Source organism: Rattus norvegicus, chromosome 6 (genome assembly GCF_021556685.1).
Source record: "Rattus norvegicus strain SHRSP/BbbUtx chromosome 6, alternate assembly SHRSP_T2T, whole genome shotgun sequence".
NCBI classification, from domain to species: Eukaryota; Metazoa; Chordata; class Mammalia; order Rodentia; family Muridae; genus Rattus; species Rattus norvegicus.
In genome coordinates, this window is record NC_141539.1 from 133,433,661 (window position 1) to 133,452,805 (window position 19,145).

Here is a 19,145-nt window from a genome sequence, read left to right on the forward strand (position 1 = left end):
AGTGGAAGTCGTAAAAACCTAAGAGCTGGTTGGTTATGGTGTGGTTGGTTGGTACAATGCTTGCCCAGCATGCACAGATCCCTGAGCTTACTGCCCCAGCATTGTATAAACCATTTGTGATGGCCAAACCTATAATCCATGAACTAGGGAGGTAGAGGCAGGAGGATTAGGAGTTCAAGGTCATGCTTGGCTACCTAGCAAGTTGGTCAACCTAGGCTACATAAGACCTTTTCTCAAAGATAAGTAAACTCCAATGCAAGGAGTAGAATTGTAGAGAAAGCCTGTTTTTTTCCAACATATTGCTCTAACAATACAAGAAAAATGACTTACAGCTCAAGTGAAAACCTTAAAGACTTATATAAAGGCTTAAAATAAGCCTTTTAAAAAATGATTTAGTTTTACTAAAGTATGACTGCCCAAATGATACATTGTGGCCCAAATGATTCATTGTGTATCGGTGCCTACATAGACAGGGAGAAGGCATCAGACCCTTTGACACTGGAGTTCCGGGTAGTTGTGAGCAGCCATGAGGGTGCTGGGAACTGAACCCAGAGCCTCTGCAAGAGCAGCCAGTGCTCTTAACCTCTGAGCCACTCTCCAGCTTCTTGTTATGGCCTCTGTTTTAATGACTTCTCCGGAGAAGTCGCGCATGAGGTATCAGTTCTAAAGTGACTTTAAAGGAGGATAACGCATGGAAGTTTTCTTTGTGCCCCATTCCTAGTTTAACAGTCTTCTTGTCAGAAATGAGAGAGGACGTTCCTTTTCAGGCTGTGGAATTCAGCGACATGTTCGACTGTTGGCAAAGGTCTGCATGGGTCAGGCTGTGGACTTCGTCATTCTCTGACTGATCCGGTTCCCTGGCTACGTGCAAGGGAGAACTCAGACTCAAGGGCTGCCAGGCAGTGCCCCAGCCACACTTTGGAGGGTCATTACCTGGAGAAATGGAAGAAAGCAGACAGTCACAGCTGAGCAGGATCCAAAAAGCGCAAGGATTACCTCACGGGGAAACCTCAGCAAGGCTCAAAGGCAGAGACTCTGAGATGCTTTGGCTTTTCTGGGAAAACATTCAGTTATACTTTTTCCTATGCAAATCTGATGATGCGATTGAAAGTCTGATTTATGCTCTTTGGTATAAGACTTCTCACCTGTCCATTCCTCTGTCTACTCATCCACCCACCTACAGAGGACACGGTGCTGCTGTTTTCAACGGCGTGTTTTAGACCATTGCCAGCTAGTCATTTCTGTTCTGCTCCATGTGTGAATATACGTGGCTGACTGTACATATTTGGACCCTACAGGCTTCCGTACTGTGTTGGTTCAGAGCCCCATTCACAATTTTGTGTGTCTTCTTTAAAAGCTGTTGTCTACATGAACAACCCAGAGAGGTCATAACAGGCCTTCCTATGTTAGCATTCTGTGACTACAACAGGAGACTCATGTTAATAAACTTATAGGAAATGAGGTTTATTTGGCTGCTTTGGGCCTGTGTTGTGGCAGCATCTTGTGGCCAGAGCTGTCCTTGCAGCAGAACCACTCACCTCATGTCTAAGAAGCCTCACAATCCTTTGCAAAGGCCTGTGTCCAGTGATCTCACAATGACCTCATTGCCTCTACCAGGCTGCACCCCCAAAAGCATAGCCATCTTACCACCTGAACTTTATTTTAACACTCAGGTCTTAAGAGAAAGCTATAACATTATTTTTGTAATTTGTGAAACACATTATTAATAAGATATGAATTCTTACTTGCACAAAAATGTTTAGAAACTCCCAGGCATTGGTGACATATACCTTTAGTCCCAGCACTCCAGAGACAGAGACAGGTGGATCTCTGAGTTCGAGGCCAACCTGGTCTATAGGGTGAGTTCCAGGAGAGCCAGGACTACACAGAGAAACCCTGTCTGAAAAAAAATAAACAAAAACATAGCTAGATAAATAGACAGAAGATGGACAGGTACTTAACAGATAGATAGATAGATAGATAGATAGATAGATAGATAGATAGATAGATGATAGATGATATATAGACAGATAGATAGACAGATGATAGACAGACAGACAGAAAGACAGTTCAGAAAGGGGCTAGAGAGCTGGCTCAGTGATTAATAGTATGCACTGCACTTCTTCTAGAGGACTCAAGTTCATTTCCCAGCATCCATTGTGCCACTCACCAGCAGAACTGCCTGTGAGGTCTGTTCCAGGGGATCCAACACCCTCTGCTGGCATGTACACACCGCACACTGACATGTAATTAAAAGTAGAACAAACTCCTAGAACTGTTCAGAGAATACTCGGGAATTTTGGAAGAAATCTTAAATTTGACTTAACTGACATTGTGTAATGATACTGATAATAAGTAGCTTAGTTACAGCATGCATGTATGCATCAGCTTGTACGACACAGTCTAAGTGAAGCAGATAGAGAACTCGCGTACTGTTACCATAACCAGCTGACGTAGATGCTGAAGTTGTCCCCATCCTTCTGGAGGAGAAATGGGGTATCTGGTGAGGAGCAGAGGTGGAATTTGAACACCAGTGGTTTGACTCCACAGTGTGTGCTCTGTGTAACAGAAGGAAGGCTCTGTCTCTTTCGTTAGAATTGCTGATATGTGGTAATACCTATTTTTTCTTCCTCACAGTTGCCACCTCTTTCACTGCGGCATGGCTCTTTGCTTCTCTGATTTTGATTACATGACACTATCCTTTTCCTACTTACTTTAGTCCTGTCTTCAACTTTGTATGTAACCTGTGTCTGTTGGGCCATGAGATGAATTTTCTGCAGAATCCATGTGGTAGGAGAGACTAGACTTGGGAAAGCTGTGCTCTGACCTCTACACATGTGCAATGGCGCCCGTGCATGCACACACACACACAACACACACACACACACACACACACATACACACAAATAAATAATTTCTTAAAGCTCTAAGAGAAGCTTTGGATTAGGGTTTCTATTGCTATGATACAACACTATGTCGAAGGCAACTTACAAAAGGAAGAGTTTAATTGACATAATGGTTCCAGAGGGCTAGAGTCTACAATGGCAGAGTGAAGACATGGCGGCAGGTAGCTGGAGCAGAGGTCACGAGCTCACATCTTGATCCACAAGACAGAGAGCACTCTGGGAATGGCATTAAGTTTTTGAAACCTCAAAGCCCACCCCCATCCTCCTCCAGTGGCACACCTCCAACAAAGCCACACCTCCTAATCCTTCCCAAACGGTTCCACCAATTAGGGACCAAGTATTCAAACATCTGAGGCTATGGGGCCATTCTCATTCACACCTCTGCAGGGAAGGTTCTGTGGTAGGTATGTAGTCCATGTTAAGAAGATTTTTAAGAACAAGGTGGTAGAGATAAGGAAGGTGTCCAGGGGCTGGGAACTGTGCCTCTAGTTAAGGTGGTGCCCATGACTGTTACATAAGGATTTCTTTACCAGACAGAGCTGACCACCCAATGTTTTGTCCTTCAAAAAGTGGGACCGTGTTTCCCCAGTCTGTGCTAATCTGGGCATGGCTGTGTCTGGTGTTGCTGCTGACGTTCTCCCTTGATCTGGATTCCTCTCCATCTGCACAGCTAGCACTATGTGACCATGGTTTGGGAAGGATCTTAGAGATGCGAGATGGATTCAGACAGACCTGCTTTGGTTTCAAGAGGCCGAGTGGCTACAGGCTTTAGCACACCAACAGGCAGTGTGGTCCTCTGACCACAAACTTCTGGTCAGCTAGCACCGTTGGATAAAGGCAAGAGGAGTAGGCAGAGGGTTCTGCAAATGTTGAGAGTCTGGCATCAGTTGCATCCCCTAGGTTTCCCTAGTACCACAGAGCAAGCGAACAAATGGGCTTGCACTTAGAAAAATAGAATACCAGTTGACACGTTAAACATGGCAAGAATACCAGTTGACACGTTAAACGTGGCAAGCCCATGGAACATGACTTGGTGATAATGGGAAGAAGAATGAAATTCCATCAAGTAAACCGTCTCATGTGATTCTGCCCACAGACCATTGTCTTAGGTCGGTAGACTGTGTCGCGTTCATGCGGTGTCCCAGTGCGTGCACAGATCTGGTTGTCATGGGCTGTCCTTCACTTACCTGACACTTCTCTCTTGTCTAGATGACAGCGCGTCTGCTGCCAGCAGCATGGAGATATCAGACCGCATCGCCTCTCTGGAGCAGCGGGTCCAGATGCAGGAGGATGACATTCAGCTGCTCAAGTCGGCGCTGGCCGACGTGGTTCGGAGGCTGAACATCACAGAGGAGCAACAGGCTGTCCTTAACAGGAAAGGACCTACCAAAGGTGGGCACGGTGTGGTACCCATAGCAGCGTTAAATATTTGGCGGTTTACCCCAAAACTGACTCCAAATCAAAGTGCCCTTAGCCCCACCCGCTGAACCAATCTCACTAAGGTTGACAGTCTTTGTTGGTGTGCTTTGGGTGAGTTGTCCTCTGTGATGCCGACGTGTGTCTTTGTAGATGATCCCTAAATACTTTTGAGTCAAGGAAGGGACGGTACACATGGATCACTGAGATCGTTTAAGATTGCATGGGGCAGAGAGAGCTTTAGCCCTCGCTGGGGGTTCCATCCAGAAAGTCCACTAGTATGTCCCATCCCCACCTGTGTCCTTAGCTTACAACAAACACAGCAAAGTCACGTGATGCATGGCAGCCCCTCACTCAGTCTGGTGTAGGTGTGGGAGGCTCCCTTTAGAAAGTTGAGTCCAGAGGCATCTAGCTGGCCGGTTCGCTCAGCTTCTTTTAGGGTGTGTCCTTGGCTGCTTTTGAGACCCCACACTACCTGTGGGGACACAGCCTTCAACAGAGGTCTGTACCAGTGGGTTTTCTGGTCAGTTTGAGCCATTATTTCATGCCTCTCCGAGGACACAGCTCATGTTAAGTAACTCTGTAGTGATCACACCTTCAAATTTCAGAAACAAAAGTCGTCATAATTCCCCACACCACGGGCATGCATATCCATGTCCTGACGTTTGCATCTGAGGGCAGTGGCTCCTCTTCTGTCAGAGTTGATTTTCTGGCTGCCCCACCCGGCCTGTGAGCTTCCTCTGGTTAAGACACCCTGAGGTTGCATGAAATGCCCTTCTCAGCTGGGCGCGGTGGTGTGCACCTTTAATCTCAGCTGTGGGAAAGCAAAGGCAGGTGGAGCTCTGTGAAATCTGAGACAGTGGGGACTCCTCAGAGAGACCCTGCCTCAAAAATAAAACAAAAACAAAAACAAGCCTTTCTTGAACCACGGAGATAGCTCGGTCAGTGACTTGCTTGTGATGCAAGCATTGAAGGCCAGAGGATGGTCCCCACTGCATGAGATGGTGTGGGTTTACAGGATATAGTTCAGATGCTAGGGAAGAAGATGGCTTCCGGGGTGTCACTGGTTGGCCTAGCCAACTTGGCAGGCTTCAGGGCAGTGAGAGATCTTGTCTTAAAAAATAAGGCACATGAACCTCACCTGTGCAGGTGTTCTCTCTCCCTCCTCCCCCTCCCTCTCCTCCTCCTCCCCTTTCTCCCTCTTTCCTTGTTTCCAGGAGGCTTGGATCATCACTGGAGTCAGGAGAGGGCTGTGTAATGTTTAATCTCCTTGGTCTTTGTCAAGCCTGGCCATCTCCCGGCTTGGCTAGGTCTCTACTCTGTGGAAAGGGACCCACATCCTTCCTGACACTCGAAGGCAGATCTACATCAGAGGCACATGCAACCCTCAGCTCTGTATTTTGAATAATCCTTTCCAGTGACCTTTGCCTCTAAGTCCCAAAGCACTTGGGGTATTTCGGACCAGAAACCCAGTTATTTTAGACGTTCATGACCCGCTCGACTTTCCACAAATAGATCTGATGACGACTGCGTCCCAAAGGGAACCTTGAAAGCGGCTCTGGGTTTCTAAAATCTTATTTTTGAAGAGTAGGGGAATCAACAGACAGGGTTCACGCAGGACTTTTATTTTACTTGACGGTGAGTGACGTCTTGTGACATAACCGGAAAGAAATGCCTCTTTCACGGTTACCTAATGCCTCACCGTGCATTGCTTTCACGAGCGCAAATCATCGTTGGCTCGAAAGTCACTGAGAAATAAAAGGAAATCAGAAGAGTGGGAGACATGAATAGGGAGGGGTGCCATGGCCCTACACTATGCCGTTTGTGGGACAGGGCTACGTATCCGAGCTCTGGGGGCTGGGCCTGAATTTTTCAGAGCTGTGATGTTGGGTCCCGGGCTGTAGGAGGGTAGAAGAGGTGACCTGAGGACCAGCATGCACCATTCCTCTCCCTGCTCTCGACTGTGGCTGTGGTGTGACCAGCCGCTTCACGTTCCTGCCTTGACTCCCCTGCTATGGCGGACGATGCCTGGAACTGTGAACTGAAATAAGCCCTTTCCCAACGAGCTGCTTTTTGCCAGGGTGTTTTTTATCCCAGCAGTAGAAATGGAGCAAGGAGATCAGCTACCTCAGCTTCGGTGCCTGCCTCATGCTAGGGACTTTCAGTTCTTGTTCCTAACCCTCCCAGCGGCCTGCCATGCTGGCATTGCCAGCCTTATGTGAGATGGAAGTTGAGGCTTTGACAAGGTGCTGGCTTATCCCTGGCTAGTCCCAGTTGATGGGGAGATCAGCTCTCTCTGCCCCAAGGGTCTCTGTCCTGTGTTCACACATGCTTGTCAGTCCCCCTGAGACCTGACTTGCAGCCATCTTGTCCTTGATGGTCCTCCCATCTTAGTATTTGTGGTGCTCCCTTTTTCTGAGAAGTTCTTTTTGTGTCAAACCCTCTAGGAACAATTAAGGTGTGATTTTTAAGCACAACATTTTTGTGAAGCAGAAATGTTAATGTTAATGTTCCCTGGAAATCAGGAAGTCATTTCTCTCAGCAACCACTGGGAGACAGGAAGTTGTATTGTTCCTTTCCACAATCTGTGGTGTGTGTGTGTATGTGTACGTGTGTGTATGTGTACGTGTGTGTGTATGTGTCTGTGTATGTGTACGTATGTGTGTATGTGTATGTGTGTGTATGTGTATGTATGTGTACGTGTGTGTATGTGTGTATGTGTATGTGTGTGTGTATGTGTGTGTATGTGTACGTGTGTGTGTTTGTGTGTGTATGTGTGTGTATGTGTATGTATGTGTGTGTATGTGTACGTATGTGTGTATGTGTACGTGTGTGTGTATATGTGTGTGAATGTGTATGTGTACGTGTGTGTACATGTGTGTGAATGTGTGTGTATGTGTACGTAAGTGTGTATGTGTATGTGTGTGTGCATGTGTGCGTGTTTGTGCATGTTTGTTTGGGTGTTGCATGTGTCTATCCAGGGATGCTTGCCTTTACTGTTGGCTATCATATCTTTTTAGAATGATTTATTCATATTTGAATTATGTGTAAGTGCATGTGTCTCTGTGTGGGGTTTGTGCATGTGAGTGCAGATGCCCAAAAAGGCCATAGGAGGATGTTGGATGCCCTGAAGCTGCAGTTAACAGGCAGTTGGTGGTGAGCCACCCAACGTGGACACTGGTAATGAAACTCAGTTCCTCTGAGAGAGTCGTGCATGCCCTTAACCGCTGCGCCATCTCTCTGTCTCATATCGTTGAAATACAATGTGGACTGACTGACAAATACAGCCCTCTCTCCCTCTGTCCAAGGAGAGCTTCCAGGGCCCACAAAGTACCCCAGCCAGTGGCTGCTCAGGTCCTTTACATATAACGGCAAAATGTTTTACATACGACGCACTCTCTTCCTTCTTTATAATCAGAGTCACCTCTGTGTCACCGTCACATGTGTGCTGTAAATGCTTTGAGTCCTGTTGTTCAAGGAATAATAGCAAGAAAAAGAACACAGGATGTTTTAAGAGCCATCGTCTGTCCTTAGTTGGAAGAGCCCCAGGCATTGAACCCATGGACAGGGAGGGCCATCTGTACCACATTCTCTCTGTGTGTGCACCCGGTGCCAGCTGCTACCTTTCAGAAGCTAATGGCTGATGGGCAGGCCTGTCGATGGGCAGCCAGTCGCATGCAGCACTCTCAGCGCAATGGCAGGTGGGACTTCTCTTCTGTGTCCTCTGCGTGTCCCTGCTCCTCCAGCCTCTGCTGGAGTCAGCACTGGCACAGGCTTCCTCTGCCTCCCCGTCCCCTTCAGGACCGAGGGCTGGGGAATGAAAGTATAAGGTCAGAATACTCACATGCCTTTGTCTGATTCTGTGGGATCCCTCAGCCTAGCACAGTCTCTCCACTTGGTGTTGTTCTCTTCTAGGCTCTGCTAACTGCTCCCTGCCTCAGCCCTTTAGGGCTACAGGTGGTGCCAGTTCCTTTCTGTTCCCAAGAGACACAGTGTTCAGTCTGGGCTCTGGGCCGGGTGTAGACCATTCTATTAAAGCACATGGGAAGGTGTGTGTGTGTGTGTGTGTGTGTGTGTGTGTGTGTGTGTGTGTGTGTGTGTGTAAATGACCCTCTACCACAACTCTACAGGCTCTCGTCCAGGTAGTCCAAAAATGGCTGTCTTCCAACAGGAAATCCAAGCATCCAGTAGTTGTTCAGTCACAGGCCGGATGTCTAAACTGGTCTTCTGTATATGCTGGGACCCTGAAGAAATATACTCTAATGCCACTGAAGACGTTGACATAGTAGCAAGGCGAGAGCAAGCAGGCAACGAGCAAAAGCTTCCTCCTTCCACCGCCTTATATAGGCTGCCCCAGAACTAAAAGTGGCTATTCTCACCTCCAAAGATCCAGATTAAAAGTGGGTCTCTCCTCAGCTGGGCCTGCTGACACACACCTTTAATCCCAGCACCTGGGAGGTTAAAAAAACAAACAAAACAAAACAAAACAACAACCAAAAAACCAGGTGGATTTCTGAGTCTGAGGCCATCCTGGTCTACAAAATGAGTTTGGGCTACACCAAGAAATCTTGTCTTGAAAAACAAAACAACAAAAAATAGTGGGATTTCCCACTTCAAATGATTTAATAAAAGTAAAAGAAAATCCCTCACAGGTGTGCCCAGCTGCTTGCATTTTAGCTAATTGCAGATGTCAAACTGACAACCAAAATTAGCCATCACATACCTGTTAGGAATATCAGAGAAGGGTGTGACAGCCAGGATGGTACAGACAATAGGACAACCAAGGCTGACAGTGCCTTAGCCAGCTGTTCTCAGGGTGGTCCCCAGAGCTCCAGAACATTGCCGGACAGTGGGGCAGAGAGGCAGTCTCAGACCCAACCTGACCCAACCCTACTGATCAGAGCAATGCTGGAGCAAGCACACACTCCAGGTCACTTTGCACCCATCAAGTGGGTGGGATCAGGTGACCTTGATGGGTCACATTATGTCCCCAATCAGGAAGCAAAGAGCAGTGAACATAGAGCACTACTGAACCTGGTTTCTCTGCACAGTTCAGGATCCCAGCCAGGGGGATGATTCCACCCACAGTGGGCAGGCCTTCCCACTTCAATAAGCCTAACCAAGATAATCCTCACAGGCATGCTCAGAACCATGATTCTAGAGTCTGTCAAGTTCACAGTTGACGTCGACAATCACACTTACTCGGACTTCTGAGCCCCGTGTGTTGCGGGCAGTTCTATACCTTGATCACTGAAGCAGTCTGCTGTGGAGTGGTCCAGCTTGCTTATCCAATTTACCTACCGAAGGACATCTTGGTCCCTTCTAGTTTTTGACAATTGTGACTAAAACTGCTATAAACGTTTATATGCAGGTCTGTGTAGACATAAGCTTTCAGACACTTAGGTAAATACTTAGTGTCAGAGTGATTACCGGATCATATGGTAGATTATATTTAGCTTTATAAGAAACTGCCAAGCTGTATTCCAAAGTAGCTGCACCGTTTATCGTCCCGTTATCAAAGCACATGGGTTCCTGTGGCTCCCGCTTGACTTGCGACCAGTGTTTTGGTTTGGTTTGGGGACTTCAGCTGTCCTAATAGTTGGACAGAGCTAACTCATGAGTGTTTTAATTTGCATTTCCCGGTGTCAGTGACGTTAGCCGTCTTCTCATGTGTCTGTTTGCTACCTGGAGACATTAGTGAGGTGTCTCTGTATTTTCTCTCCATTATTTTAAAAAACTGGGCCATCTCTTTCCTTACTGCCGAATTTTCAGAGCTCTTACCCACCGTATGTCCGTCATCAGGTACACAATTTATCAGACATGTCAGACACATATTTTCCTCCAGCCTATAATTTGTGTTTCCGCCCTCTTAAAATTTCTTTGGCAAACTTGTAAAGTTCTTAATGAGGCCCACATTGTCAATTTGTCCCCCTTGGGTCAGTCAGGCTTTTGACATAAGTTTAAGTTTTAGAAACTTTATGGGTATTTTCTCTGTGCATGTGTGAATGTGCCACGTATTATGCCTGGTGCCCAAGGAGGTCAGAGGAAGGTATTGGATCCTTTGTAATGGAGTTATAGACGGTTGTGAGCCACTATGTGGATTTGGGGGAATGGAACCCAAGTCCTCTGCAAGAGCAACTAGTGCTCTTAGCCTCAGAGCCATCTCTCCAGCCTCCGTGATGGTTAGTCTTAACTATTAGCTTGCCCTGACTACAGTCACCAGAGGGGAGAGCCTCAGTTCAGGAATTGTCTAGGGCAAGTTGGCCTATGGCCATGTCTGTGAGAGACTGTCTTGACCGTTAATTGATAATGGAGGACCCAGTCCGTGTGCCCATCACCATGCCCTAGGTAGGGTATCTTCAACACTGAGAGAGTAAAGCTGAGAGACGGTGCAGAAGCCATGGTGGACGTGCTCTCTCCTCTCTGGCCATTACTGTGGCTGTGCCGTAACTGGCTGCTTGAGTTCCGACTTTGACTTCTCCTCAGCAATGGACTGTGGCCTGGAACTGTAACCCAATGCACCCTGCCTTTCCGCTATGCTGCTTTTGGTCTGAGTATTTTACCACAGGAAGAGAAATGAGAACAGAACGGAACCATGTCTTAAACAGCAGGAGCATTGCTGCATTAGAAAAGTAGCTCGGTTGGCTGAGTGCTTATGTAGCGGAAAAGAAGCCCTGGGTTTGATCCCCATCACTGTGTAAGCTTGAGAGTCAGGGAGACCAGGAAGTAGAGGGGGATCATGAGAAGAGAAAGGGGAAGGAACAGCAGGAACTGAGGAGGAGCAGTAGGAGGAGCAGCAGGAGGAAAAAAAACAGGAGGGGAGCAGGGAGAGGAGCAGGGAAGGAAGAACAGGAGAAGGAGCAGGGGAGGAGGAGGAGCAGGGGAGGAAGGGGAGGAGGGGGAGTAGGGGAGGAGGGGGAGGAGCAGTCCTTCAAGGCTTGCTTGTATAGAGATGTTCAGCTTTGTGCTTCTCATTGCCTGTGAGGTAATATCTGTGTAGAGTGAGGTGATGCTATCCAGGGTCATAGTCTGGTCATCATTGCAAAAGTGACACCACTTGCCTTTGTCCCCGTGCCACTACTGCTGGCTTGTAGAACTGAAATCATCTGTGCAGCTTGGTTCCATGCGGCTTGGGTTCTGTGGATCGTTACTGCCGTAACGGGGAAGGTTCTGAGGGAACGTTCTGACTTCATCCTCTGCCTCTCTTGCAGCGAGACCACTGGGGCAGACCCTGCCACTTAGAACCACCGTCAACAATGGCACCGTGTTACCAAAGAAACCCAGTGCTTCCCTCCCATCGCCCTCGGGGTCCAGGAAAGAAATGGTTGTGCCGGTAACCAAAAGGTAGGCTACTTGAAAGACCCTTCCCCCACACACACCTGACTTCTCAATGCAGCTCTTTGGGGATCTAGAAGGAGCACCCCTTTCTCATGAGATGCTGTGGTCTCTTGTGATTTTCAGCTTGCAGACACCCAGGCTTTGACGAGTTGCCGTTCACAAATGGTGGGTAGCTCAGCGTCTGCTCTATTTCTGAGGTTGTGCTCACGGAGTCTCAGCCAAGATGGTGGGATGGGTTTGTATTTTTACCATTCTTTCTAAAAACAACCGGGTTCCCACGGATGGGAACCCACATCCCTACTTGCAACCTAGCAAAACTTCTATAGCCACAGGAACCTTTAAGTTTTATTGGTAAGATTCGGGGAAACTCATACTTTTAAATTGTGCCTAAAAGTGGGACCCTCGACATCTGCGTCATCTTCAGAGGGATCGAAGTTAGCGTTCAACTCTTGATGACCCATTGACTATGGTGTTTCATGATCTTTATAGTCAACATTAATGTTTTAGACTACAGGAAATTAAATGCTCGTTCATTTCATAGTGCAGCTAGCGTTGAAGAAAGTCCTCCGAAATGCTACCTCAGGTGTGTTGTGAGGATAAACAGAGGGCAGGGGAAATGGTGCAGAGGCTAAAACATTTTCTGTGCAAGCAGCAAGCATAATGATCAGACTTTGGACCCCAGGAACCCACGTAGACGCTGGGTGGGCAAGGCACCCAGTATCTGGAAAGCAAAGACAGCAGCTACCCCAAGCAGGCTAGCCAGGCTACCTTTATCAGTGAGCTCTAGGCTTGACTGAGAGACCTTGCCTCAATGAGGAAGGTGGAGAGCAATCAAGGAAGACTCCTAATTTCAACACATGAATGTGTACACTCATGTAAACACAGACACAACATATACAGACCACACACACATAACCCCAAGCACTCACACACACACACACACACACACACACACACACACACACACATATCAAACACATATACACCATATGACACACACAAACATACCACACCACATACACACATACACACTACACATGCACATACCCCATACCCCTAAGTGCGCGCTCTCTCTCTCTCTCTCTCTCAACACACACACACACACACACACACACACACAGTGCACACACACACACACCATAGAAGACCGACACACACAAATCCACCACACTACACACACACTACACATACATATCCCCAACACACACCCCAGGCATACACACACACACACACACCCCAAACATGCACACATACACACACACACATCAAGCACACATATTCATATACATATACACACACACTCATGCACTCAAACACCAAGCACATACATACACACACCACTCACACACCAAGCACACAAACACACACACACACACAATGAATATAGGAAACCTGTGGAGTTCACTAAAGTGCTAGTGGCCTTAGGACACTGAGGATTTAGATATGGGTGTTAGAGGACACCTATGGCCTGCACCTGCTGTCTCTGTGCATAGGAACATAGCTGTCACCTTCACTCGTCACTTTCTCTAGTTTACTCTTGAGGTCCCTCCCAAGAAGGTGGTTGTGAACCCCCAGCCATGCCGCCTGGGATCAGGGCATGCCTTCATGAGGTGACGTTTCATCCCAGCAGAGGCTGGATGCCTGTGTCCCCCCAACCCCAGGAAACTTGCTAGTACATGGTAGGTGCCCCTGTGGCTGTTGGACCTGTCCTATTTTATTCTAACCAAGGTCCCTTCTCTCTGGGGACAGCCCTGTCCTCCCTGTCCATCAAGTGAGACACAGAGGAGGCTGAACAAGTTATATGGAGGATATTATCAGCTCCCTAGCTCGGTTTCCTGTTGCCGTGATAAAATGCCCCTAATACAAGCAACTTAAGAGTAAAAGTTAAAACCTCTTATTGTATGTAACTGATTCTTAGTATCTACAAAGAATATTGTGGAGTATAAAATTTATATTGGTATATCTAGAGACAAATGACCTATATTTTATGTCAACGGAATTGTGAAATGACTGATTTAATTATTTATTATCGAGGGACAGTTTGAAGACATATAATGTGAAAAGTATATGTTGAGAGAGTCACAGAAATGTGACAGATGAAAATGTCAGTAGTAAGATAGGCACTGTTAAAGAATCGTAGGTCTTGGAGCACCTATCCACTGACAAAATATAGACTTAGAATTCACACTAAAGCAGTACTTTTATGTGGCAGGCCTTGCAATAATATATTGGATCATCATTTATTAGGAAATCTATTGGTGCTTGGAACCACTAGAGGATATAGTTCAGTGCTTATCTACTAGATATAGCACTTAACCAGGGTGTAGGAGGTGCCAAGTTCAGTCCTTGGTAATTGAAAACAAGAAACACATAATTTAAGAAGGTATTTAATATGAGTAACTTTTAGTCAACATTGGAGATAATTACTGAAGGAATGAAGCCTTGAGAAAAATGACAATTGTATATCTTCAAGAGATAAGGGGACAGAGATCTGTTTCAGCGGTTAAGATCACTTGCTACATAAAAAAACAAAAAACAAAAAACCTTGCCAGATGTGCATTTAGAGACATGATACATAGGAGTGATGTTTGCTTATATAATTTTCATAACTTGTTTATCTGTGTTTCTAATTTATTTCAAAAGGCTTAAAGTATGTTAAAATAATATAAAATGCTTGAATATATTTTGGACAGTTAGTGTAAACATAATTGTAAAATAACTTTCTGTTTTGAGGTAAGTTTAGATTCAGAGTTTTATGAAAATAAGTGCCTAAAGGCTCATCAACTCACAAAGATATGCAGTCACAGTTCTTTTTGAGGGATAGGAAAATGAAATTATTATACTATGGAAAGTAAATTGCTAAAGGGCAATTGGGTCATTTCCTTATTTTTGCTAGTACAAATAAACATACTATGAATGAAAAATGAATAAAAGTTAATTTTAGCTCATAATTCCAGGTTGCAGCCCATCACTTTGGGAGTCAAGGCAGGACACAAACCAACTAGTCACACCCACAGCCAAGAACACAGCGAGAATGCTTGCCAGGGCCCTGCCCATGAAATGGTGTTGCACACATTGAAAGTGGGTCTTTCAACATCAATTAACCCAATTCAGAAAACCCCCCTCAGGCATGCCCACAGGCTAATACAGTCCAGGCAGTCCCCATCAGGCTCTCTTCTTTATTTTGATTATGTCAAGTTGATAATTAGAAGTCACCATCCGAGAAGAAGAAGGCACCTGTGGGACCCATGGAGAGATCTCAACCTTTTGGGGATTCTGCTTTTATCAGGGCCAACGGTGTCATCTGGCTGTCCAGAGAGTGTAGATAGTTGCTGGCTCTAGGGGGGAAAAACAAGTACCAAGTGGACAACTTCCTGTGTCCCTGGTGTTGGCATCTGGGGACCGTGTTGAGGTGAGAGGTGAAGTGAGAGGTGACTGGGTCACAGTTCAGAGGGAGAGTCATTGTAAGTAGGCCAAAGGCGATGAGGTACAACTGGTACCAAATCAAGTCTGTCAGGCCTAAAGTGGATGGCGTTCAGTTAGGACATCTTGGAAATATATATGGAATTAATTATGGTGGTGGCACAGGCCTTTAATCCCAGCACCCAGGAGGCAGAGGCAGAGGTCAGCCTGATCTTCAAAGGGACAGCCAGGGCTACATGGGGAAATCCTGTCTTGAAAAACAAAATCAAATCAAAACAAAACCACAAAAACAAGAAAAAAAATGAAGCAAACAAGAAAACAAAACAGCAACAACCCCCCTTCAAAGTGCTAAACTTAGAACTTTCACATCTTTGAATCCTTGGTTGGATCTTCCATTTTATTTTTAAAGCCAACACAAAATGTCCTTTGGGTTATTCTGACTGACAGTGGCAGGTAGCACTTTGACTCCCTAGATGCAAGACCAACAAAACTGACATTTTTCTGCAAATGTCGGGGCTTTACCTATTATTTTTATTGTAATAAAAGCCACCTATCATTCGGTTTGCCGTACATTGCTGTCCAGCAGATTCCCGGAACTTTCTGTCTCTCAAAATGGAACCCCTCTATCCATGAGCTATCTCGACTCCATTCCTGCAGCTCCTGACACCGCCCTCTTCCCTCTGACTCTGCTTTAGCTAAGTTAATTATAAAATTAATAAAGTGTGTGCACTCACATGCGGTGCCACACACACACATCGGCAACAGACCGTGGTTGTCCATGCAGAGGTCAGAGTGCAACCTCTCACCATCCACCCCAGGCCCTGGGAATGGCGCTGTCATCAGCTCGGTAGTGAGTGCCTCTACACACAGAGCTGTCATGCTGGTCAGTTATGGGATTAATGTGTAGGTAGCTACACTGGCCCTTGCAATTTTTTTAAATTACATTTTAATTCGTTTTGGTTTTATTTGTATGAGTGTGCCTGAGTGTGTGTGTGTCTGAGTGTGTGTCTGTGTGAATGTGTCTGAGCGTGTGTGTGTGTATGTGTGTCTGAGTGTGTGTCTGTGTGAGTGTGTCTGAGCATGTGTGTCTGTGTGAGTGTGTCTGAGCATGTGTGTGTGTGTGTGTGTCTGAGTGTTTCTAAGCATGTGTGTGTATCTGAGTATGGCTGAGCATGTGTGTGTGTGTGTGTGTGTGTCTGAATGTGTCTGAGTGTGTCTGAATGTGTCTGAGTGTGTCTGAGTGTGTCTGAGCATGTCTTGTTCTCCCTTCCACCATATGGGTCCCTAGGATGGAACTCTGTCCATCTACTTGGAGGCAGATAGGTCTACCCACTGAGCCATCTTCCTGCCCCTGTATCACTTACGATTACTGGTTTACATCACTTTTTCATATGGTTGTAGACGATCTACACATCTTCAAAGAAGTCTATCTAACACCTTTACAAATGCACTAATTTTTTTCCTACTTATGCTCCAGGAGACAATGTCTGGCTCTATAGCCCCGGCTGTCCTGGTACTTGTGATTTTGCTGCCTCCACTCCCATAGTGTTGGGTTTATAGGTGTTTGATACCCCGCACACCTACCTGTATTTTAATCAGAATGTGCTGTTTTTGTCGTGCACATATAGAGCTTCCTTATACATCGAATATTCACCACTTATTAGGTGTGTGACTTGCAGGCGTGTGTCGCTGTCCCCTATATTGCCCTTCCACTCTGATGAGCACTTACTTGACCGTTTGCTTTGATGTCAACAGGCTTTAAGGACAAGCAGATTGTGGTCCATGGGCAGACTGTATTTGCCCTTAGTGTCTATTCAAGGAACCATTGCAGGATCCCACATTCTAAGCCTTCTCCCCTGTCCTGTCTTCTATGGGTATTTAGGTTGTAGATGTTGCTTGTAGTTCTTTGGGGCTGGAGGGATGTCTCAGTGGTTAAGAGCACTGGCTACTCTTCCAGAGGTCCTGAGTTCAATTCCCAGCAACCACATGGTGGCTCACAACCATCTGTAATGAGATCTGATGCCCTCTTCTGCTGTGTCTGAGGACAGCTACAGTGTACTCCTATACATAAAATAAATAAATCTTAAAAAAAAGTTGTAGGTCATTAGTCACTTCTAAGGTAATTTCTTTACTGCAATCTTTTGTTCATCTATGCAAGGGTTCATTTCTGGATTCACTCCTCTGAATCACTGGTCTCTAATAAAACCATCCTGGTTGCCAGTACTGTGCTGTCTCTTTCATTTAACTCAGGGAATGTGAGGCCTTCATCTTATTCCTTCCCTCGACCCTGCCTTGCCTTTCTTTTTCTGTGATAAACACGAGGAGACAACTTGGGAGAGAAAGTGTTTATTTGTCTTCCAAGCACAGGCAGCCAGGGCAGGAGTTTAAGGCAGGAACTGAGGCAGAGGCCACAGAGGAATGCTGTTTACTGCCTTGCTCAGCCTGCTTTCCTTTACAACCTAGGACCACCTGTACAACTATGGCACCACCCATGGTAAGGCTGGCCTTTCCACAGCAATCATTAATCAAAAGAGAAAAAGCATGCTGGGTGGAGGTATTCACGCCTTTAATTCTAGCACTCAGGAGGATCTCTGTGAGTTCAAGGTCAACATGGTCTACAGAGTGAGTTCCAGGACAGCTAGGGCTACAGAGAAATCATTTTGGAGAAAGAAAGAAAGAAAGAAAGAAAGAAAGAAAGAAAGAAAGAAAGAAAGAAAGAAAGAAAGAAAGAAAGAAAGAAGAGAGAAGAAAGGAAGAGAGAAAGAAAGAGGGAGGAAGGAAAGAAGGAAGTAAGAGAGAGAAAGAAAGAGAGAAAAAAGAAAGAGGAAGGAAGAAAGAAAGAGGAAGGAAAGAAGGAAGAAAGAAAGGAAGGAAGAAGGAAAGAAAGAGGAAGGAAGGAAGAAAGAAAGGGAGGAAGAAGGAAAGAAAGAGAAAGGAAAGAAGGAAGGAAGAAAAAAGAAGGAAAGAAGGAAGAAAGGAAGGAAGGAAGAAAGAGGAAGGAAAGAAGGAAAGAAAGAGGAAGGAAGGAAGAAAGAAAGGAAGGAAGAAGGAAAGAAAGAGGAAGGAAAGAAGGAAGAAAGAAAGAGGAAGGAAAGGAGGAAGAAAGAAAGAAAGGAAGGAAGAAAGAGGAAGGAAAGAAGGAAGAAAGGAAGGAAGGAAGAAAGAGGAAGGAAAGAAGGAAGGAAGAAAGAAAGAAAGGAAGGAAGGAAAGGCCCCATATGTGGAAATGCCTACTGTCTATTCTGATGGAGGCAGCTCCCCAGTTGAAGTCCTTCCTCCAGGTGACTCTCGTGTGTGTCAAGTTGACAAAAACTAGCCAGCACAATTACCCCCGAAGTCTTGCTAAGTACTGTACTGCCTCTGTAGAGCGCTTTCAGTAATGTGGCCGCTGAGTCTTCTAATCCACAAGCATGTTCTTACTATTTACTTCTATCTCAATTAAAATTTATTCATATCTTAATTTTTCCTCTTAGTAAAATTACATGGCTGCATAGTGTGCATGTCTTTTGCCTTCTGAAATAATGTTGTTCCTAAGTAGCCATTTCTAGTGTTGTAATGAATACAAATGTTCTCTGTTTCGGAAGGAAATACACCTGACTCCTGTGGGTTGATTTTTTAAATCTTGACGTTTTGCTGAAATTGTTTACTTGTGCCTCATCCTGTGCAGCTCTGGGGACAGAGTAGACTGGGGCTCTGGGGGAATGAATAAGTTCAAACACACAGACCCAGAAAAGCTGGGGTCAGGGGGTCTAGGACCCTTGTACAGAGCTGCATCAATCAGCATTGGGAAGCTAAGGGTGTTTATTGTACACAAGAGAACAGGGAGGTGCAAATACAGCTGAACAGGGAGTGGGGTTATCACCTACAGATGTCAAGAAGCTGGGGCTGCTATCTACAGAGGGATGAAGAGGCGGGATTAGCTAATCTTGGTAGGCGCTGTCTTCAGGTAAAACCTCAGGAAGAAAGCTACAGTGAACACTTCCTTCACACACTGTCGCCATCTGCACATGAACCCAGGGAAGGCTCTACCCCTGTCCAGGGGCCGGGACACTGAGACCCTTG

General features: G+C 46.0%; 1 protein-coding gene across 14 annotated transcripts in view; it reads left to right on the forward strand.

Moving 5' to 3' along the window:
- Positions 1-19,145, forward strand: part of Eml1 (EMAP like 1) — a 172,433-nt gene that overhangs the window by 97,066 nt on the left and 56,222 nt on the right. For all 14 annotated transcript variants that reach the window (NR_174190.1, NR_174191.1, NM_001399709.1 and 11 more), the window contains 2 exon segments: positions 4,116-4,298; positions 11,534-11,666. Coding sequence is in view for 12 of the 14 variants with exons in the window: in NM_001399709.1 (NP_001386638.1) it covers positions 4,116-4,298; positions 11,534-11,666 (316 nt within the window). In the remaining 2 variants the exon portion in view is untranslated.